At 42.5% G+C, this 24,024-nt stretch overlaps 1 protein-coding gene across 1 annotated transcript in view; it reads left to right on the forward strand.

Moving 5' to 3' along the window:
• The first annotated feature begins 15,199 nt into the window (after window positions 1-15,199).
• slc6a2 (solute carrier family 6 member 2) overlaps window positions 15,200-24,024 on the forward strand; it is a 48,861-nt gene continuing 40,036 nt past the window's right edge. The window contains exons 1-4 of the mRNA XM_080438717.1: window positions 15,200-15,343; window positions 16,185-16,701; window positions 19,044-19,175; window positions 20,693-20,927. Coding sequence (XP_080294843.1) covers window positions 16,410-16,701; window positions 19,044-19,175; window positions 20,693-20,927 — 659 coding nt within the window. The 5' untranslated portion in view covers window positions 15,200-15,343; window positions 16,185-16,409. The remainder of the gene's footprint in view (window positions 15,344-16,184; window positions 16,702-19,043; window positions 19,176-20,692; window positions 20,928-24,024) is intronic.

Genomic DNA, 24,024 nt, shown 5'->3' on the forward strand with positions numbered 1-24,024 from the left:
GTTCACTGACACATAGACCGCATCGGACATGTCTGATCTGACACTATCCACCTGATATATGCTCAACACTTTAGATACATCAGCTAGCATGCATATCTCTCTCTCTCTCTCTCTCTCTCTCTCTCTCTCTCTCTCTCTCTCTCTCTCTCTCTCTCTCTCTCTCTCTCTCTCTCTCTCTCTCTCTCTCTCTCTCTCTCACAGAGAGAGAGGAGCACAGGATGAATGATGGAGAGCAAAGCGCTTCATTAAAAGCCTGCTGTTAGACCGTGATTACCAGCTGTGATATCCACCTTCAATTTGTTTTAACCTTTTCAAACGTACCTGGCCCCATTTCATTTTAATCACAATTGATGAGATGGCATGGAATCAATTAAGTCATGCTGTTGCTGCACTTGTTTTTCCTCCCACCCCCAACTCTGGCTGTCTCTCCTCTCTCCCTCCGCACCCACCCACACACCCGGCCATCCACTCCATCTCTCTCTTATACTTTGTCGTACGATGGTGTTGTACGCCGTAAATAGCCGATCTACAAGCTCACAACACGGCACGCCCACGGCGTGTTGTGTGCTCATAGATCGACTGTTTTTGGTCCGCGACTCCACCGTACGACGGGGCATAAATCGCACTCCTATCTCTCTCTCTCTCTCTCTGGGTTGCTGTTGTGTATCTCTGTGTCCATTTCAGCCCCTGCCCTGGGGGCTGATCCTGTCTCAGTAGATTGCGAGAGTTATGCGTTGGTAATCTCATTTGGTCTTCTCAGGTCCTGTGAGAGTGAGGAGGCGTCCAGTGTGTTTGTTTGTGGACTGAGGCTTGGATGCGGGCGGCCTTCAGATGGATAGAGGTGAGGAGAGCTGGACGGAAAGGTCAGAGCCGACAGGCCGCGGCTATTAATTGATGCGACCTATAATCGAGGGCCTCCTCCACTCCGAAAGGTAACTTGGCTCTCAGGCAGGTGGAACATGCAAGTGTGTCTTTCAGTTTTCAATGCACAAATTAACCAACTTATAAGCCCGATTAAAAAAATAGCGGAAATTTCACATATTTACAATAGCAGATCTACAAGCTCACAACACCTCATGTCACAGTGCGGTGTGAGCTGTTGGAAAGGCTATTTTTGAAGAAAAAAAGAGAGGAAGACATTTCTTTATTTTCTTTGGCATAATGACATGCCTAAAATATGGGCGCTATGGTTCAAAGTGGTTAAACATCCCAGCCATGATTTATTTGGCCATCTAAACATTGTATTTATAAAGGTTGAGTTGTAGATTTTGGAACTTTTTTTGAGGCTCGACAGTTACAGTGTGTAGAGAGAAAGGAAACATGGAGAGAGAGTCGAGGAGTAACATGTAGCAAATGGTCTGGCCGGGAATCAAACTGAGGACTGGTTGTCAGGCATTAGAGCCCATGTGGTACGCGGCCGCGCCCTAACCACTTGGCTGTGGACCACTCAGGTCACTGCAGGGACCGTTTATTTTAACTCAGTGTAGACTTATCTCAAAATTCAGGTGTAAAATCTTACTCTTATTCATTTATAACATTTTTATAGATGTCAAATACATGTAAAATATTTGTCAACATAATTCCTTGATTTAAAATGTTTATCATAACATGATGCTGCCCTCCCAGATGCTTCAGGTTTCAAAATTTGAAAAAGTAATATAACATTAAGGAATATACATTTAATTGTTGTACACACAAAAATATCTAATTGTTAGAATATTCCTTCCAGTCGTAATTTGATAACTGACGTTTGTGACTTGTGTCTTGACTTGAACAGGGACATTACTTGAAGACGTGAGACTTTGACTTGGTCAGACTGCCCGTGGTCATCACCTTTTACTGTAAGAGCGATAGATGACTGGCTGCAGGTTGGCCTTCCACTGGGAGGGTTGGCACTGACTGTAACGGCAGTGCTTTCTGGCTGATTACATTTGTGCAATGAAAGATGAGAGGATCTCCACTCACTCAGACAAAAGATCTACAGTACAAGCTCTTGTAAATTGGCTATTTTCAAAAGATTTGTGAAATTCTTTGAAAATGTTTTACCTATAATGACATGGCCAAAATAGGCACGCCAGGTTGAAAGTGGTTAAACCTTGTAAAGAGAAAGCCAACTATGTGTTCTTCGTTATTATCCTCTAACAATAGGTTAAGACTAGATGAACACTGACAACAGATTGCTCCTCTCCTCTCTCTGCCATGTCCTGCATGAAGAAGTAGCTTATACACTCAAACAGACTGTTCATTGTGTTTTGACACAATAATAACACAGAATTTAGACTTTCACGCAATGATAACTCAATTTCCTCCCCCGGTCCCCTGGCTATCTGGGAAAGTGTGGCAATAAGAGATGGATGAGGAATGGTTTTCTCTCTCTCTCTCTTTCTCTCTCCCTCCCCCCCATCTCTCCCTCTCTCTCTCCCCAGTGACATCTTATGTATTTAGCTGACGGTCGTACACAGAGCATCTTAAACAAGTAGGGCGGTCGCATTAATTATTATATTGCAATACCACAATATTAATAAGACAACCTCAAGAGATGGAAAGAAACCAATACCCACTGCAACTACCATATGATCCCACCAATTTGTATTAAAACAATATATTTTGCACTGAAAAGATGTAGCCTAAACTATCATTTGGTTTCGGCGTGGACAAGTTCCGTTTTTATTTGCATTTAAAGGATTTAGTCTACTGCATTAACTTTGCACCATTTTCGGCAAACATATTCTCCTTTTATTTAATTAAGACGATGTTCCTTGTTAGGCCTATTTGTACTTAATCTAGCCTAAACAATTAGCTTTTCTGACAACTTGCAGTATATATAGCCCAGGCTCAATCCTTTTTAAATAAAAAAAGTGTGTGTGGAGTAGACTACGGTGCATTCTCATTGTGCCTCATTGCCATTCTACACTGAACAGTAAACTAAAGAAATTTGTTTTAAAACTGTGTCATCTCTACCATTTAAAAAGCACTGTACTTAATATTAGCCTAACAGTAAAGTGTATTTATATGGTGTAAGTTTTGTTTATTGCTTATTTATAATGCTTTAGATCGGGGTGTGTCAGCCACCGGAACAATACCGCATATCGCAATGCTGGGCCACCATATCGCACCTTGGCTCACCGTGACACCGTGTGACAGCCCTAAACGTGCAGCTGTGCTGTCAGTGTGTCCTTGAGTAGAGTATTGAACACTCCACTGCTCCAGTGAACTATCGAGTGGCCAAGGACACACATGCGAGCAGTTTATCACTGACACACTCCCAAGTGAGAGTGTTTGTAACCCTTATCCTCGCCCTGTAACTACCCCCCACCCCCAAGGCTATTGTTGTGTGAGAACGTGCTTTGTGTGCGTGCATGCGTGCATGTTTTTTGTCAACTCAGCTGGTTGAATAGGGGTTAAGCATATGGGTTAGGATTTGTACATGTGTATTGTGGAATACTTTTCGTTTCGTTCAGTTTGCATTCGTTCTGCTACATGAATATAGGCAGCCGTGGCTGAGTGGTTAGAGAGGCCATCTGGATATTAGAAGGTCACCTTTTCTTTTCAACCTCAATCGCGTCCCTATGTGCCAAGTGTCCCTGAGCAAGATACTTAACCCCTGCTCCCCGGGCGCCGTATTAATGGCAGCCACTGCTTATAATAGTTAAGACGGGCAAATGCAAAGGACAAATTCTATGTACAGTATGTGCAAATATACTGTAGCTAATACCCCAACAACAACTAAAGGGGACACAATTATTATTATTATTATTATTATTATTATTATTATTATAACATGACCTCCATGACACAAGGGAGTTCTATTGATTATGACACGTTTGTCTGTGATGTATTTTACTGTATTTGGTTCTATTGTAACACCCAACATTCAAAACTGGGTCTCCCGTGTGGGAAACCAAACATTCTACCGGTAGGGCAAGAGGGAATCTGCCCTTGGCCATGCAGGGGGAGACATTAGGCTTTTGAGCTTCAGGCTGAGCTACTCTATTAAATTCACCACCCTTTTGACCTCCCCCCACCGGGAAAACCGAGCCGGGTCATGGCACCAATTAAGACCCAAGATTCCAATTGTCGAAGATATCGACTAGATATTTGGGTTTTCAATAATACAGTTTGTGATACTCTCTCCTCCACTTTGAGCCTCTCTTTCTCTAATTATAAGAGAAATTATTAGAGAAAGTATAATTCAAGGACATCCTCAGATGAGCCCTCCGGCGGCATCTCCTCCAGTCAATCAACTTAACTAATTTAGTTGGAGGGGAGTGTAGCTTCTTTTTAAGGATCTTAGGGATGCTTGTGTAATAAACTTTGACATTGAACAAGTGCACCTGTCAATATTTCAAGAGCACTTCTATCTATAAAAGTAGACATTCTAGCTAGAAGTTTTACTTTTTGATTGACCTTGAGATAACTGTTAGTCTCAGAATTCCTCAGAAAAGGAAGTTAGAATCACACGAAGGGGAAGTGGTCCCACCCAGCACAACATTGGTCCTCAGGTTGATTCTTAGTCAGGGTGGTGCTCCCTGGCTCAGAATCAGCTGAAAGTCCCTGGTCTAATATGCAGCCACAGTAAAGTAAGTAACTTCTTCTCCTCCTGTGGCTAACTTCAGAGTCACCTACAGTACTATCACTCTGAAGCCAGAGAAGTCTTTAGTTTTGCATTAGACCCAAAGAGTAATGGCTCGGGTGTTGCCAAGATGGAGAGGCAATTTATTGTCTGATAACCAGATGCAGAGTTCTGCACTAAGCAATGTTCTTCCTACCTTTAATTTATCATGGAGAGAGACTAGGAGAGCTCAATCATCAGCCAAAAGGAACAGGTTACAGTCACAGGCTGACTTCATGTCATTAACATATATATTTTTTTTTTAAAGGACCTAAAATGAATGCTCCCTGTTGGGAATGGTTTGGGTGAGGACGTGGTGCCAATTCAAACAGCTAATTGTGAGATGATGATGAGCCTACAAGAGCCTTTCTCTTATCTTTGATACGGAACACAGGATGGAGACAGGATGCTAGTTACAGGGTTATCATTTGCTTCACTTTTTATCCAGAGGGATTACTCTCTCCATGTGGATTTTCAAGGAAAATGTCCTCGTTCGAAGGACAAGTTCGTTATGTAGGTTATGCGGGGGAGTGATGAGTTCAGCTGCAACTCGTAAAAAAGCGTTTTTTATGACTTGCTTTGGAGGTTTTTTAGGACTTTTCAGTACAACTTCATCAGACACTTCGTTAAAAGAAAATGCATCAATCTGGACTCGGTTGACTTAACAAAGTCAACCGAGTTTGCCCAGATCTCTTCTAAAAGGTTATGGAAGTTGTTTTGATCAGGTGGTCTCTAACAAACTAAACAACTAAAGTCGGTTTGGATTTCGGTAATTAAATGTCCAGTGTGAACGTGATCTAACATTAAATCCTATGTCTGATCTTACATAAACACAAACACTGCCTCCTTTAGGTTTCCTATCTTTCCTAATGCCTGTAAAGTGTTCTATTTCTGTCTCAGTATTGTTAATGGAGCTGTCAAGCCATGTTTCATGGGAAACATAACATCTGAACCTTGCTTGTACTGAACTTTACTCGAATTTTGTCTATCTTCTGAATACATCTTATGTTGAGGTGAAGCATGTGCAGACCTCTGGTGGAGAATAAAGAATAAACTGTCCTCATCTTGACTATCAGCTGGAAAGGAGGATCTTCGATTATTGTCCAGCAGTAGCTCCAGAGGCTCACATCCATAACTCCACGCCTCCCTCCTCTGTCCTCGGTATCACACTGAGTCGGTTTGGTTGCCATTATGGCTCCCATCTGTGTGGACACCCTGGTGTTCCAGAGCTGAAGTGGGATTGGTTGGTGGTCATAACCAAGACGGGAGGATTCTCTGCAATCCATACACACGAGTGTATGGCGAGGACCACTGAGCGTGCATCCTCACAGCTGAGGCTGCCAATGCCATGATTGATTGGTCTGGCCCCAAGCATGGGTGAACATCGCCTGATAACAGCAGTCAAAGGGTTATGATAAAAAACTCCTCCGTGGATTTCGTATTTGAATCCTTCCTTGTGTTCTGTATTCCTACGGTTTGACCAGTTAGGTACACAAACAAGTATGAAACCACATTTTCATATACATTAGGCCCTTCTACACACACACACACACACACACACACACACACACACACACACACACACACACACACACACACAAAATGAATGACATACAGTAGTTTGTGTGCCTCCCTCTGTTGCAGTGTGAGTCTCAGAGTTCAGCCCTGCGGGGACGGCCTCCAAACCTCATTGTTAGCGTTTCCCTGGTCGTACCAGATGACACCTTGTTGATCTCCTCTCCTCTGTTAGTCTGCCAGGAAAGTTATTGTTGCTTGATTTCCTGAGTGATGATGGTTCAGGAGAACAGTGGAGGGTCTGGGTGAAGGGCAAGGTTTCTGGGAATGGTATGAAACATGAGTGGTCCGCTCTGTATGCTGCTCTCCCAGGTTTGTTTTCACGTTCGTTGTTATGGGTGCCTTGGGGCGAGTTTCACAACTCCTTGAGCGTCTGTGATTCTCTTCCAGATGTCTGTTTGACAGACGTTCACAAACCTTTTCCTGTGTCATAATTCAAGGCTGGGTCAGTGTGAGGTTTTGGGGGGGAAAACCCTGCTGCTTTCATAATAACGAATTGTGTTGGCTTCTGTGCAGCGAAACACACCAACGCAGATGCTGTGGTGTTCTGTGTTCTGACTGTGGCTGATTTATAGGCCTACTTTGTTCACTTGTCCAAAAATAAACGATTTTCAATAGAGTTGTGTGCCAGAAACCAGCTGAGGAAAACTGAAGGAATGAGGTGGTGGCTGGCTTAACTTAAGAATTACCCAAATATAAAATACAATCATATGAAATATTCTTTTTATATAAAAGACAAGTGCACCGATGGATGAATGGTCAGTGCGGCAACATCGATATATATATATATATTTTCCCAAAACATTTGTGTGTTGTCACTGCTGTTGTATCCTACTGACTCACCTGCCAGTGAGGAGCCCCCACCGGGTGAACATGGAGCCTTCGTTCTACTCCTCCCGCCCAACACTTCCTGCTGACAGGTGCCTCCACGCCTGGCTTCCCGCCTTCCGAACACAGGCCAACTGTATTCGTATATAGACACTTGACAAAGCTGGATGCACCGTGGTGGGCAGGCACTTTTTTACCACTGCGCCACCGGAGCGCCCAACATCTATAGTTAAATTCCAACCGGGAACCATTATGTTGTCCTTCCCCTCTCTACCCCAGCTTCCCGTCTCCCCACATTCTGCAATCTAAAAGAAAATAAAGCGAACATAAAATGACTGCATGTTTTTTCTTACAACCGCAAGATATGCCATTGCCTTTTTCTACCTTGTCACATGTCAATCAATCAGCTATTCAAGTGTATTTATTTAATTATTTTCCTACAAGCCTGGCAGCGTACAATTATGCCTGTGGAGAGGGCTATAATAAAGCTAGTCTATCAATCATCGTGCACTGCTTATAATTTCCAGCTGTGGTTCATGTGAGTGGAATACATTGTTAATACTGCCCCGGGGTTGGTGGATTTAATAACATCTGTGGCCACCCATGCTAAAAATGTATACACTTATATATGACATATGAGATGTGAAATATGATATATACCCTGATCTTGATGATACTGTAAAGTACTTTGGATAAAAGCCTCCACCAGTACAGTATATACCCGCCATCCTTTCTGTACTTACTGTACCACCCAACAGCCACTACAATATAGGACCTCCAGTAAGAAAAGAAAAATAGTGTTCTTGCTGTGACTCAGCAGTGCTACCACACTGAGCCTTATACATTTTATTTCACAATAGAATGAGAAGAATGTATGCATTTATTTCTCAAACGGCTGTTTGAAGCAATATATTGCATATATATATTTCTTGTTTGCCACCTTAAGTGAGAAAAACAGGCCCCCAACACATTCAGGGCAGCCAAATCCCTACAACTTTGACTAATTGTGTGGGTGTGACCAGGGAGTAAGACTTAACATTGCTGAGATGCTTAAATCTTTTCAGATGTAAAAAAAAGAAAAACATACAAAGAAACGTAATGAGCCAAAGTCACTTCAACACAGCGAGGTTTGAAGGGGTTGCAGAGCAGAGCACTGACTAATGCCATGACTCAATTGCCATGTGTTTGACCCAATGGCCTGTATATTAACTGTATATTAATTGTATATGAAAAGACAGCAGTGAAAAGTGCTTCCCCATGTGCATGAGATTAATTTGTCCATATTCCATAATATATCCATATTGCCATTTGCGGGGAAAATGTCCACAAAGAAAGCACTTCAGAATGTAGTCTGTGTTTGTTGCTGTCGGGCAAAAACCTTGTATATACAAATTAGTGAAAATAGCCAATCTACATATCGCCTGTAGATCTATTATTATTGTATCATTTTGAAACATTTTTTGAAATATAATAACATGCTCACAATAGGGACACCAGGTGTGAGGACCAGTGGTTAAGGCTGGGTTTTATTATAAATATTTACCCAAGGAAAAGTATTAACAAGAACAACTGCATTGACTCCTTTGGAACACAGGATTGAAAAGTTACACTTTTTGGACATAGTTCTAATAAACACTTTTGGTGCAACTTAAACACATCATCAGTGATATATCCTGGGTTCACTGGGTGTTTCTGGTGTCACTACATTAGACACCGGGCCTTGCCCAGGCGGCATACTGTACAAGGTTGCCACCCAACAGCGACTAGTACTACATCATGTACTGATGTGTCATAACACCACTGATTAATGGCTTAGTCATTCTACTTCACACTGCAGAGCTAATAGGCTTTATGGTAGGCTTTAAGGTAGGCTTTATGGTAGGCTTAATGGTAGGCTTAATGGTAGGCTTAATGCGACTATGTTTGCACATAATAGTGAGAGTAAATCCTCAAGCTGTGTGGGACAAAACATAGATAGATAGATAGACAGACAGCCTGTCCTTCCCGAAGTGCTACCACCTCTGTCTGACCTGAATGAACCTTATATCCAACCTGCTGTGGGCTGGGGACCACTGGCAGGCCGCAAGGGCATTGCAAGTGGGCCCCCAAATAATTGCCAAAACACTTAGATTTTAATGATGATATAACATTAATATAAAAGAATAACGTAAAAATTAAAATATGAGTCCAGCGTGCTTCAGCCAGTTGAAGGTAGAAGGGCTTGTCGCTCAACAGAGACAACTTGAATCAGAGAGAATAATACCCAAATAAAATACTGAAGCACTCAACTGGTCTGCACGTATTTATTATTTTGCAGTGGTGAGTCACCCCTACAAAAAAATAATAAATAAAGAAAAAAAGCGAACTGATTTTCAAGTGGGCCCTGATCCAGAAAAGCTTGAGAACCACTGATGTAAACAAACTGGCACACAGCTGTGCTGTAATGGAGGGAATGAGGAGATATCTTGGTTTATCTGATGCTCAGATGCTTTCTGGTCTTGTTGTTCTATTCAGATTTCGTGGGACGAAGTAGCAGCGATCATTAAAAATAAATCTGGGTTTTAGTATCAGTACTACAACATTCATCATGGGAAAGAAAAGGTTGTAATATGGTGTGTATTTGGCCAGTGTGATGATGGCTCTCTCTTTCAAATACTTTACGCACCATGTATGAAGTGTTTATCTCAAAATTAGGCAATGCATGACCTCATATTCACGTTCTGTTTGTAGTGCGTGCGTGCGTGCGTGCGTGCGTGTGTGCGTGTGTGTGTGTGTGTGTGTGTTCCTTGCCTTTATACTGCCTTTAATTTGTTTAAGTCCTTAAAATATGAATGTGAAAATATTCTATATTCCTTCTAATTTAAAAACGTAATCCTTATTACATACTTCAGCTATTCAAAAACAACCAATCTACATTAAGATCACAAAGCTTCACATGGTGATGCCTCGTGAGCTCATAATAGATCAGCTATTTTATAAAGATTTTGGAAAACTTCCAAAAACAAAAGTGGAACGGAAATTGGAATTCACCTTAAATAATAATGTCATGCTCATCTTCACCATCTGGTTTTTTTTTTTTTTAAGAAAAGTTGAGAAATGCGCTTATGATGTGGACTGCTTTTTATCAGTTGTCTAAATCAGGATTGGGCACAAATGTAGAGCTGCTCATCCAAGCTGATGGTCTCTCTATGCCCCACTGTCGACCTCCTCTACCGCCTAACATAAACAGTATTATTGATTGACTGATTGATTCATTGATTGAATACTTTATTAGCGTGTTTGTTAAACGTACAGGTAGTACAGTCAAAGGTTATGCTAAAACACAAAAAGCCCCATGTGGGCTTGATTCAATTGTGGTCCATTGTACTCAATCCATCAGTAATACATATAATACATACAAAACAATACAATAGGCAGCTAATATCATTAAACCTATTATTAGCTATCTAATACAATCACAATTCGCTGTATTCATCGTGGCGTTGTATTTTATTACAGGCAGACCTTTGGTGACCAAGTCACCAGCCCACTGCTCCAGACCAGTGGTGGAAAGTAACTAAGTAACCTTTACTCAAGTACCGTAATTTTCGCACTATAAGCCGCACCTGAATATAAGCCGCAGCAGCTAAATTGAATGATTTGTACATATATAAGCCGCACTGGACTATAAGCCGCAGGTGTTTTAATGAACTGCATTCTAGTGGCCCCTAGTGGCCGTTAGCTGTAAAAATCCATAGATAAGCCGCACTGTTATATAAGCCGCAGGGTCGAAAAATGGGAAAAAGGTCGCGGCTTATAGTCCGAAATTTACGGTACTGTACTTAATAAGTTCAATTTTGGGCTATTTTTACATAACTGTAGTATTTCCATTTTTTTTATTTTTTTTTACTTTTGGTACTTTAAGTATATTTTGATGCCAATACTTTTGTACTTTTTACTCAAGTAAATTTTGAATACCGAACTTGTTCTTGTGACAGACTATTTCTACAATAGGTTATTGATACTTTTACTTAAGTACAAAATGTGAGTACCATCACAGCTCCAGACAGAGGAAGCCAGCAGCCACGATGCCCTGCAGGAGAGAGGTGACAGCTGGCGAGGAGACAGGCAGGCAGTCGATGTTCGTCTGACAGCTTGTCTGTGAAAAATCGAAACATTTCAGTTGATGAATATGCCATGCAGGTGCTCAATCTTGATTAATTTCACATCTACACGCAGTAGTTTAAATCTTTGTTATCAATATTCGGTATACTTTCCATGGAATGTGTCAGTCGCACAATGTCCCCCCCTTGCCCCCGCCCCTCTTCTACTTCTGATTCGTCGTCTTCTTCTTTCCAGGGTTCCCACGGTCATGAAATTCCTGAAAATATTTGAAATTCTAAAAACCTTTTTTCAGGCCTAGAAAAGGTTTGGAATTAACTGAATATTTTGGAAGATGTTTGGATATAATAAACGTTTTTGGCTATTGATTTTGCTCATGTTTTGTCCCTTAAACATGTGTGCTATCAATGCCCCTAGGGGCATTGATAGCACACATGTTTAAGTTATTGCACCATTGCTATAGGCCTTTGAATGGGGTAAAACACGTTGGAAAGGTTATGGAAAAGTTTAGAAAATTCATTGTGAAAAATGCGTGGGAACCCTGTCTTTACTTTTTTCATTATCAGCAGAAAAAGCACTATAGACAGCTCTAAAAGGCACCCAAAATTATACTTGGCGAAAACAACTGATTAAATTACTAAAAACTGTGATGCGATGCATCATGGTTTATGTTGGACTCCACTCTTAACAAGTGTCTAGACCTTATAACTAAAGACATGTCGCTGAACGCATGGAAATCACAGTCATTATATTCTACCGACCCCCCTGACCTGGAGAGACTTCAGTTGGTAAAAAACAGATTCACTTTATCACTCCCAAAGAGACATCCAAACCAGTGATTCTCAACCTGCTGTGGGCTGGGGACCACTGGCAGGCCGCAAGGGCATTGCAAGTGGGCCCCCAAATAATTGCCAAAACACTTAGATTTTAATGATGATATAACATTAATATAAAAGAATAACGTAAAAATTAAAATATGAGTCCAGCGTGCTTCAGCCAGTTGAAGGTAGAAGGGCTTGTCGCTCAACAGAGACAACTTGAATCAGAGAGAATAATACCCAAATAAAATACTGAAGCACTCAACTGGTCTGCACGTATTTATTATTTTGCAGTGGTGAGTCACCCCTACAAAAAAATAATAAATAAAGAAAAAAAGCGAACTGATTTTCAAGTGGGCCCTGATCCAGAAAAGCTTGAGAACCACTGATGTAAACAAACTGGCACACAGCTGTGCTGTAATGGAGGGAATGAGGAGATATCTTGGTTTATCTGATGCTCAGATGCTTTCTGGTCTTGTTGTTCTATTCAGATTTCGTGGGACGAAGTAGCAGCGATCATTAAAAATAAATCTGGGTTTTAGTATCAGTACTACAACATTCATCATGGGAAAGAAAAGGTTGTAATATGGTGTGTATTTGGCCAGTGTGATGATGGCTCTCTCTTTCAAATACTTTACGCACCATGTATGAAGTGTTTATCTCAAAATTAGGCAATGCATGACCTCATATTCACGTTCTGTTTGTAGTGCGTGCGTGCGTGCGTGCGTGCGTGTGTGCGTGTGTGTGTGTGTGTGTGTGTTCCTTGCCTTTATACTGCCTTTAATTTGTTTAAGTCCTTAAAATATGAATGTGAAAATATTCTATATTCCTTCTAATTTAAAAACGTAATCCTTATTACATACTTCAGCTATTCAAAAACAACCAATCTACATTAAGATCACAAAGCTTCACATGGTGATGCCTCGTGAGCTCATAATAGATCAGCTATTTTATAAAGATTTTGGAAAACTTCCAAAAACAAAAGTGGAACGGAAATTGGAATTCACCTTAAATAATAATGTCATGCTCATCTTCACCATCTGGTGAAGATGGTTAAAGGATTTTGAGTCTGATGATTTATCAGTGGTTCTCAGCCTTTTCTGGATCAGGGCCCACTTGAAAATGGTCAGATGGGTGGGCCACGTGCATTTTCAGAGCATGTTATGGATCAATGGAACTAATGTAGGCCTATATTCCCATATATCGGTTCACAATGAAAACTCACTTTCAAGGTTTTAAAGGGAAAAAATACCATGACAAACATGGCTTTTCTTTTTTTAATTGATGTTAATATTGTCACTAAAATCGCATAATGTTTTGACAATTGTTTTGCGGGCCCGCTTGCAATATCCTCACGCCCCACCAGTGGGCCCCGGCCCACAGGTTGAGAACCACTGCATTATGTTTAATGTAACAAGCATGACCATCCTGGTTACAGGGATCTGTCCAGTAGGCCATGGGTTCCCAAACTTTTCAGGCCGTGACCCCCCAAAATAATCATGTCAAGTAGGCACTTGTTTTTTGTTGTTGTTTTTTTTTTACAATGTTTGCCTCTTTCTTATGCAATATTTGACAATTTGGTTAAAAAGGTCTTAAAAGTAATTAAATTGTCACTTTAGAAATGTGCAGATACCCTATATACACTTATACTGTATGTTGGTTTGTTTACTGTTGAGTGAGAAAACAATGTTGCACATTAAGCTAATCATCTGGGGACCCCCAAAAATCATTTGGGGACCCCCCTGGGGTCCCAACCCACAGGTTGCACAGTTTGCCACTGCAGCCTACGGGCTAAGTTTACTTGTCATGGGTGCAGCAGGTATAGAGGAAACCACCCAAGTAACACAGAATCCCTCCTTGTTTACCTGTTTCTTCGCCTTACCATCACGTCAATTATTCAATCTCCACAAGCAAAAGGCCCAAACACACTAACACAGCCCTCGAAGGATTCTATCAAAGGAGCGCTGGAGAGCTTTAAAAGGGACACTCATTGACTTTAATGGGATGAACCCATCAGCCATATCTAATAGAAATCGTTGCCTTCAGCGAAAGCTGGCGCGGGATTCAATTACGCGTGGAACACAATGCTTTTACCGCTTCTTAGAAAACTCTAATTCAATCTATTTAGCCAGGAGAAGAAACAGATAAATAAAGTCCAAATTAAAACATTTTCCAAAAGAAAAAAAAGTTTTCTTAAAGCCTAAAGAAATTGCTAGATTCAAGCACATAGGCTACTAACTAAAGATAAACGTAGACACTTAATTTAATATGATGTTTTGTTTCGAAAAAGAAATAAACAAAAATCAAAGATGTGTCAATGTTTTATAATTCTTAACGTCACCCTGTGTGCTGTTTTATGTGTACAAAGTCATCGCTTTTATGTTGGATTTTCCACCAACTAATCTGTGTTAACCCGTAGCGGTGGTGTAGCCTGCCTGTGAAGGCGCAAACAGGCTATAAGCACAGCAGCCATATTGTGAAGACATTCACAGGTGTTACCAATGATACTAATGAAGGCTCTGTTCCATTCTGGTCAAACAGAGTCAGGGTGCTGATGTTGCGCATGTTGGCTCACTGGAAACACTCTGTTACGGGTCCATTTGGTTCCATTTGTACACTCTCAGAGTTATGGTGGTTGTGGACATTGAAAAGTCTGAGAACCACGCACTGTGCTACTCTAAATGGAACAGAGCCTTCATTAGTATCATTGGTAACACCTAGAAGGAAGTGATAATATGGCTGCTGTGCATAGAGCCTACTGGGTGCTGTTCCAGCGCAGGGCACCAGCACCACTGGCGAGCGGGCGGCATGCCAACCCAACCCGGACTCAGACAGGCTGTAACCGGAACACTCGCCCCAAAACACGCTCGTCCCCATTTTTTTTCGCGGACCGCTCGCCCCTCAGCGGTTCTTGTGTATTCTTGTATTTGTTTTACCGAGGATTAGAGGAAGACGTTTAGGGTTAGGCATAGTTTTACTGAGGTTTTGTTTAGGAATAAGGTTAGGTTTAGGCATAGTTTAAACTTTTAGACTACTGAGGTTACGTTTAGGAGTAGGCTAAGGTTAGGTTTAGTCAACTGAGGTTACATTTAGGAATGCCAGGTGGCGGCTGTTCCAAGGTCTCTGGATTTGCCCCGGGGCGACTGTGTTTTGGGGCGAGCGTTTTGGTATTCTGACAGACCGCTGCAGAAAGTGTTCAATTATACGATATCACGTGGAAGAGACAGGAGGAGAGGAAACGGATCTCAAAGCTCACATTTGATCTCGCCTGAGCCGGAGAAGAGAAGGCGAGTCTTAAAGCTTCCTCCAGGATGGTCAGTTCCTCCAGGATGGTCAGTCTCCCCTCAGACGCATCTGGACGACCACAGCGACGGGTCACCATGGAGAGGACGTGTCCCTAGCTTTACAAGTATGTCGGCGGCGGGGATTTTTTATATCACTTTTTTTAGGAACGATGCATGCAGCTATAACTGTTAAACTTTTTTTTCTTTTCTATTATCCTTGTAATTAATGTCTGTAAAAATAATGATTTTGTTCGGATTGGTTTGGAGCGAGCAGCGCTCAGTGCGCTCCGACGCGGTCCGTTCTACTTTAGACCACTCGACACCTGCTGTTGAAGTGAATTAGTCTACTATATGCGATCCTCATGTAGATTTTAAACTTTTATTCATTGTTTTCTTTAGACATACAATCTGTGGGCTTTAGGGAGGAATACAAACCCAAATCTCTCCATTAAATCCATATCAATTTTGTGCGTAATTCGACTGAGCGCAGCTATAGGGAACTTAACACATTTTGCAGCAACCATATCCCACAGTCTGTGGCACTAGGGGACATCTGGGCACCTCGATGTAAAATTGGCTATTTTGTCCAAAATGTTAAAAACATTTAAAATTTGAAAAATGGTCTAAAGTAAAGTAGCCTATACATGGTTAGAACATGCTTAAACATTCGACAATTAAGGTCTAATATTTCTACAATTGCTCCAAATTGCTACAAAACCTGTATATCCAGTTATTTTGGGGCATACACAAGAAGTTGAAGGATAAGATTCAGTCTGATAATGATGTACTGTGCATGTTCACATCATGTATACTTTACATTACTTAAGACCATTTATCAAATATTTTATTTTTTAACATTCTGGACAAAATAGCCAATTTTACATCGAGGTGCCCAGATGCCCCTATAGTGCCCACCTATCCTGTATTCATTTAAACTTTCCGTGTGTCTCTCCCACTTAACTTCAGCTCATGAATGAGGAGGTGTCGACTGCAGTTCCCGGGGAGAACCGTCGCTCATGCGGGGAGTTTGCCACCAGGAGTCAGGTTGTCACATCAACCACAGCAGCAGCACCAACGTCACCAGTGATCCACATCAACCGCAGCAGCAGCAGCGCCAACATCACCACCAACGTCGCCAATTCACCCCCGTGGCCGTGAGGGCACGTCGGGGCCACACCGGCTGCAGACAAAATGAACATCCAGGTAGTGCCAGAACTTAAACTGTCGTCGGTGGCCCCGCTTAAGCAGTGCAATGTGGAGAAAAAAGAGGTGGAACTGATACTAGTGAAGGACCAGAATGGAGTCCAATACACCAGCTCCAGCATCATTCCGACCCCTCTGTCCGGTCCCCCCTGCTTCCCCGAGGGGGAGACTCGGGAGACCTGGGGCAAAAAGATCGACTTTCTGCTGTCGGTCATTGGCTTCGCGGTGGACTTGGCCAATGTGTGGAGATTCCCTTACCTGTGCTACAAAAACGGTGGAGGTGAGTGAAATGAGCGTGGGATGTTGCAACACAAATAGAGCCCTACTTGTGGCTGTAGCTCTATGTGCAGGGCACACTAATAATAGCCCAACCTGTTATCTTAAGGTTCCCCTCAAAGTATCAGCCAATTTTCTACTTTTAGATTAAAATGTTCCCATATGGGGCAAAACATCCGTATCTTCTAATAGCAACACAGCTATTTTAGACTTTCTTTTATCATGCACAGTCTCAGTTATTTTAATCCCATAATAGCTTTAGTTGTATTAATTGTGCATTTTGGGTTTAAGAAGGAACCACTTGATTCCACTGAGATGTTTATTGTCAACTGCATTAAAAGTACTGTGGAAAAAAAACTACCTAGGATAGACAGGTTTGATGTTTACCTGGTATCCTAGTTACTATGTAGCACTAAATTCTTGAATACGTGACCATTTACCCTTTCCATCGTTGAATAGGGTCAAACTCTGATCTTGCACTTTGTAAGTGGCTCTGGCTAAGAGCGTACAGTGCTAAATCCACAGTGTAAATTGTTAATATGTAGGCTAGAGAAGAAGTGTCACCCTGCATCTGTGTCATACTGCATCTACAAATTGCACTTTCTTTATGACAACAATCAAAAGTCTCTAAATTCTCATCTTGCATGAGATAGGAAAGGTTACAAGGGTGGCACTGTGTTAGTAGCCTCATCAAAGTTTAATTTACTTACCAGAGTTTATTGATTGCTAAAAAAATAACTAAGACAAATCGAAGAGCTATTTTCTAAATCTCTGCATCTGCAGTGTGACAGTTCAACACGAAAAATGTGCAGTTTTAATGAGACCTCTGTTGCCTCAGGCATGCAGGCAGTTGTGACAAGTGTGAATGTGTGCCCTGGCTGGCTGGCTGGTACCTGCTGTGCTGTGCTGTGTTGTGTTGCGCTGTGTGCACGTCACCTCATGTGGTGAAAATAAACATTGTGAAAGGTCTGCTGCTCTGCGGTGTCAATTGTACAACTGATGTGTGATCCGTTTGACCTTCACATAAATAAATATTCATACTGTAGCCTAGTCTCTAGGACAGTGGTTCTCAACCTTTGCAGGCCACGACCCCCCCAAAATCATCATATTTGAACTGAGGACCCCCCAAAATAATCACCCCCACCCTGACAAGCACTTGGAATTGTAGGAGCTGAGGCATTAGATTTAGTTTGACTCTGTTCCACAGATAAATATTGTGAAAATAGCAGATCTACAAGCTCACAACGCCTCGCAGTAGAGCTTGTAGGTTGGCTATTTTCGAAATGTTTGCCTCTTATATTATTTGACAATTTGGCCAATGTTTGACCATTTTTATGGAGGTCCCGACTCCCAACCCACAGGTTGAGAACTACTGGTCCATGATACGGCCTACAGCGCATACTGTGGCATTGTTTCATTGTTAATTGTGGCATTAAAGTTTACATAACAAAACAATATATACATTTCCCTCTATACCAGCAGTTATCAGCCACTGGAGTAGTGTGGTGGTGTTAACCTGCAGGACCACACTGCCCTTTTGCTGTATTTTGGTGTTTTCACTGTTTGTTTTGGTAGACGGGGACATTTGGGCTTCCATATTTATTGTTTTGATATGTAAACACGGGGCAAAGTTACATAATACGCATTTAAAATACTGGTTCTAAAACGTGTTCATGTCAAGGAATCTCAATTTATATGTATTTGACCATGTATTTGACCTGGCAGTGTTTTTTATTTAAAATATACAGAGTAGTGAATTTTAAAAGGTTGAAGTACCTACACATAGAGACTGTGCTTTCCCACAACGTTTCAGCATGACTGGCAGTGAATGATGTTAAAAAATGTAGGCTGAGATCTGCATCTGTAAACACTAAATACACATGTGTACACAACCTTTGTTGAGGACGAGCAATCTCTGCTATGGAAGTCGATATTAGACTGGTATGGTCCTTTCAAAACCAGTGTTGTAAAAACCTGACTTATTTTCTAAGCATGAATGAACATTCCGGAATATCTTATTTATATGTTACATTAAATAGGCCTATGCTGCCTGATCCACTAAATTAGGCGTATTCTACTGTTGTCACTCTGGTTAAGAGCATCAGTGAAATGCTTAACCTCTTGAACCCCAGAATGCCTATTGGGAGGAACATTCACCAAAAACAGCCACTCTACAAGCTCAAAACGCAGCGCAACAATTTTTGGGTGAAGAGATTTGGTGTAGATGAAAAAAGCGGTCCGAGGACAGTTGTAACTTTATTTTACGGTAAATGGTTAAAATAATCAATAAAATTAAATTATGACAATGATGCCAAGTTGGTGTTCAAACTGTATCCGTTGTTTCAGGTGCCTTTCTGATCCCTTACCTCCTCTTCCTGTTCATCGCTGGGATGCCACTGTTCTACATGGAGCTGGCCCTGGGTCAGTACAACAGGGAGGGGGCGGCTACCGTCTGGAAGATATGCCCCATGTTTAAAGGCAAGTCACACGCACACACACACACACACACACACACACACACACACACACACACATACACACACACACAGACACAGACACAGACACAGACACAGACACACACACACACACACACACACACACACACACATGCATGCATGCACGCACACACATCTGGCTCTCTCACCTCTCAACCTATGCCACTCACCACTCACTCACGTGCACTTTCTTTGGGGGTCTTGACCTTATGTTTTGCTCCACCTTTGTTGGCCTTTCCCCTCCGCTGGTAGCGACCAGTCTCTGTGTCAGGTCTCTCCCATGCTCGCTTCACCTCTCCATGTTTTATGATCTTTATTTCTGCTTGTTCCTGAAACCTTTTTACCCTTCCTCTACTTTCCCAAATGCCACGCAGACATGAGTGACAGGCCACACGCACACACACACACACACACACACACACACACACACACACACACACACACACACACACAGTGGTGTTTTCTACCGTGTTACGCTACATACGTAGTATGACGTGCAGAATGTTTTTGAAAAAAAGTGTAGACCTCACTAACCGTTTCATCCATTGACACGCGAGCGTAACCGCGACCACACGCACGCAGGGAGTGATTATATATTATGGTATGCCCTCCGAAAAAACCTAGAACGCACGCACGCACGCACGCACGCACGCACGCACGCACGCACGCACGCACGCACGCACGCACGCACGCACGCACGCACGCACGCACACACACACACACACACACACACACACACACACACACACACACAGCCATTCTGTTGTATTGTTGTACTACTGTATGGCACTCAAAGGAGACCTGAATTATGTTGTGTGTGCAGTGGTGTGTTCTAGGTCACACTGAATGTTTACATTTTCTCGTTCTCGGGACTGGACTACTTATGAATCTGAGTCATATTTATGAATGAGTCATATGGGGCCAGAACACAAATAAACATCCTCTGAAAATGCACGTGGCCCACCCATCTGACCACATGTTAAGTGGTCAGATGGGTGGCCCGCAAACGCCTTTGAGATTCTCAAGTAGGCCAGAAAAGGTTGAGGACCATTGATCTGAACCAGTTCTCACAGTGGGGTCCAGGGACCCCCAGGAGTCCTTGAGGGGGTTCCAGGGGGTCCCCAGCCAAATGAGTTAGGAACCAAATGGACCCTTTATGTGTCTGCAACTCCGAGAGCGTACTAATGGACCCAAATGTGTGCGCTCTCAGAGTTAAATGAACACTGATGATACTACAGTCTAGATCGGGGTTCCCAGAGATCAAAATGGTATACAATTCGGGTCCGTGGTCTGGCATATCAAAGGCTGGGGGTCCTTGAAATTAAAATGGTTGGGAATCACTGCTAAAGCCATAAAAAAAATCAGCTCTTATGGGGGTCCCTGGCATGTCTTTTCAAATGGGGGTCCGCACGGGCTAATATGTGTCAATTTGGGGGTCCTTGATATGAAAAAAGGTTAAGGACCCCCTGATCTAAACTATACAGTGTGGTCGGTCCTCAGGCGTGGGATACACGGTGATCATCATCGCCCTGTACGTGGGCTTCTACTACAACGTGATCATCGCCTGGTCCCTTCACTACCTGTTCTCCTCCATGACCAGAGACCTGCCCTGGCTCCACTGTGGAAACCCCTGGAACAGCGTCAACTGCACCGACCCCAAGCTCATCAACAGCTCCTTCCTGGGCAACGAGTCCTACTCCAAGTACAAGATCACACCGGCGGCCGAGTACTACGAGTGAGTAGACCCCCCCCACCCCCAACCCTGCCATTTTGGGCTATTTTAAATCCATTCAATCAGGGAAACGCATCTCTGCCATTTTTTTCTTCTTTGAAAAGGATTTAAAAATATATATTATATTTTTTAATATTATATTAGAAAAATAACAGCTCATAGAGCGGCACTCGTGCCACGCTATGAGCTTGTATATCTGCTATTTGATGCTTAATGGCTTAAGATACAAGTTCATGATGTCTGGGACTGAAGTGTCATGGTGTCTGTAGAAATGAACTCTTTACGAATGAACCCCGAAATGATGCTGAGCATCCCTCGCAGTCTCAATCAGAATAACGCTCACTTTATGCTCTGGAGTCACATGGCAAAAATAGCCAATCTACTCGTACGACATTCGACGGGTGGCAGTAGATAGATCAGGAGGTAGAGTGGCCGTTTGAGAATTGCAAGGTTCCTGTTTCAATCCCCACTCCCCCCCGGGTTAGCCTCGAACTGTCCTTGAGCAAGACACTGAGGATGGTGCCTTGTATGGCTGCCTCCACCATCGGTGTGTGAAGGTGTGTGTGAATGGGTGAATGTAATGCACATTTTAAAGTGCTTTGGATAAAGGTGCTATAAATGTATTATTATTCAGGCTTAAGAACATATGGTTGCTGTCAGGCAGAAACCTTATGTAAATCATTTATGTTTTTCTGTAAATTAATTCCCTAAAAAAAAAAATCTTAGTGTTTTTTTCCCCCTAATAAATGGTTTTTCCTTTGTTGTTTTCTCCCCCTCCCCATGTAAAGCATCTTTGGGTATACCTAGACAAGCGCTATATACATTTGAGATATTCCTCTTCTTCTTCTTACTTCATCATACTACAGTGTCACAAAAAAGTAGCAAAAATAGCCGATCTATAAGCTCAAAGCGTGTAGATCGGCTAGATTAGAACACATGGGACTGAATCACAAGTCATCTGGGTTTTGCCAGAGAAAAAGTCAGGTAATCTTGATTGGCTGGGTTGTAACGGAAGTTTGTGGTTTGTCTAAGGAGCTTTGTGGTTGGTCAGTTCATATGTCTGTCACACGCATTTTGTTTTTGTCTTCGGGGCGGTTCTTAACCACTTTTCAATAGTTGTGCCCCAGACATTAGATATCAATCAAGACTATAATGGAAATCTAACATAATTAGATGCTGATGTTTCTAATCTATGCCTTTATAAGCGGCATTCCCATAACAGCATTAAGCTAAATCAGTACAAGCATATATATATACACATAGTATATATATACAAATAAGAATACAAAAATAATACATTCAACTTCTATTGCGCCTCCCTTGTGTGTAGGACAAAACGGTAAGTGCCTCACACGCGGGTGGGGGGGACGATGCTGACATGTGAAAAAGGCTAAAGACAGGTTTGAAGGTTTGTTTTAGAAGCACCACTGGAAGCCATGGGCGTTCTGAGGTGGACATGAAAGGAATACCACAGGCCTGGTGCAAAAGAGTTGAGCAGTTTCTTGCACTTTTATTTGTTGCTTGTCGTAGCATGCACCTATTCACGTGGCACACCCGCCGTAACGATGGTGACTTTGTCACTAGAAACATCTGTGTCTCCCCCCTGCCTCCCGCCCACCTGCCTTCACAAATTCTTCAACATCCACCCTTGAACATTTGTACTATAAAAAGGCATACAGTATAGACAGATACAGTGTTTGAAGCGCACAGGGGAAAAAAAGCCCAGCTTCCGTTTGCACTTCAAAGCAACCCCCCCCCCCCCCCCCCACCGACCGACCTCCAGCTCATGTTCAGACTTAAGGTCCTTACACACCGGGGCGATTTTTTTTCATGCGAATAATACTTTTTTTTATAAAACCTTATAAAGTCAATGCAAGCTTCCACACCAGTTTCGCGGAGCGAAAAAAGCGTCTTTTAATTATTCGGAACGAGTCCGAATTTTGCGTATATTCGCATATTCGCCGGTGTGTAACCGCCTTTACTCTGCAGGACTCTTTACCCTATCGTTTGTTGATGAGGATTCATGCTTAGTCTGGATAACACTGTCTCCTAAATTGTAAATTGTATAAGGATCTCATCCTCGGCTCACGTGTACAGTATACTGGGACACAAACAAAGTCCGCTGGCCATTGTGTCACATGCGGCTAACCATGCAGATTGAAGATCCTTCCCCATGCCTGCTGTGCCTGCATACAGTAGACGTTCCTCCTTCACATATATTGCATATATCACAGACTTTCCTTGACACCCCCCCCCCCACCCCCCCAGCCCCTGCCAATGATTCGTATGAGAGAGAGAGGGAAGTGAGGCAAGAATTGCTGACTGCTCTCAATATGCACTGGCTTGGTTAGTCCAGTCTACAGATTTTAACCACATTAACCCTGGTGTCCCTATTTTGGGCATGTTGTTATGGGTGAAAAAGCCTATAGGCCTACCGGTATGCTTAATTTATACATGTTGTACGCTGGTGTTACACAGCAAGAATAGCCGATCTACAAGCTCACAATGCGTATAATGCGTGCAACGTGTTGTTGCCCTGTGAGCTTGTAGATTGGCTATTTTCGTCATATGACTGTCAGGCTTAACAGGTGATACTCTTGTGTAAATTCTTCCTCCGCTTTTCCGTGAGAAAAGTGTTGTAATGCCACCGAAGGAGCACACTTCCTTGTATTCACAGACAATATTACATGTGGTCTCGTTATACTGTACTGCAGTGGTTCAACCTTTTTAGGCTGTGACCCCCCCCCCCCCCCCTCCAAAATAATCATATTTGACCAATGGCCAATGTTTGACCAGTTTTCATAGTATAGTGTCTTGATTACTTTTGATGCAGTAATGGTCTTTTTCATTTCTTTCTTTTTTTTTAGGTATTAAAAAGCTCTTAAAGCTCCTTAAATTGTCACTTCACTGTCATCTGGGGACACCCCCCCCCCTCCTCCCAAATCATGTGGGGACCCCCACAGGTTGAGAACCACTGCTTTACTGTACATTTTGAGACGGGCCCTGTCCGGCGACAGGGTCTCTGCTGGGGTCCATAAATCGTTCACTTCCAGGACAGGCTTTGAGTATAGGAACAAAGACAACTGAGTCAACAACCAAC

Source organism: Gymnoscopelus braueri (genome assembly GCF_963280865.1).
Source record: "Gymnoscopelus braueri genome assembly, chromosome: 1".
Lineage (NCBI taxonomy): Eukaryota > Metazoa > Chordata > Actinopteri > Myctophiformes > Myctophidae > Gymnoscopelus > Gymnoscopelus braueri.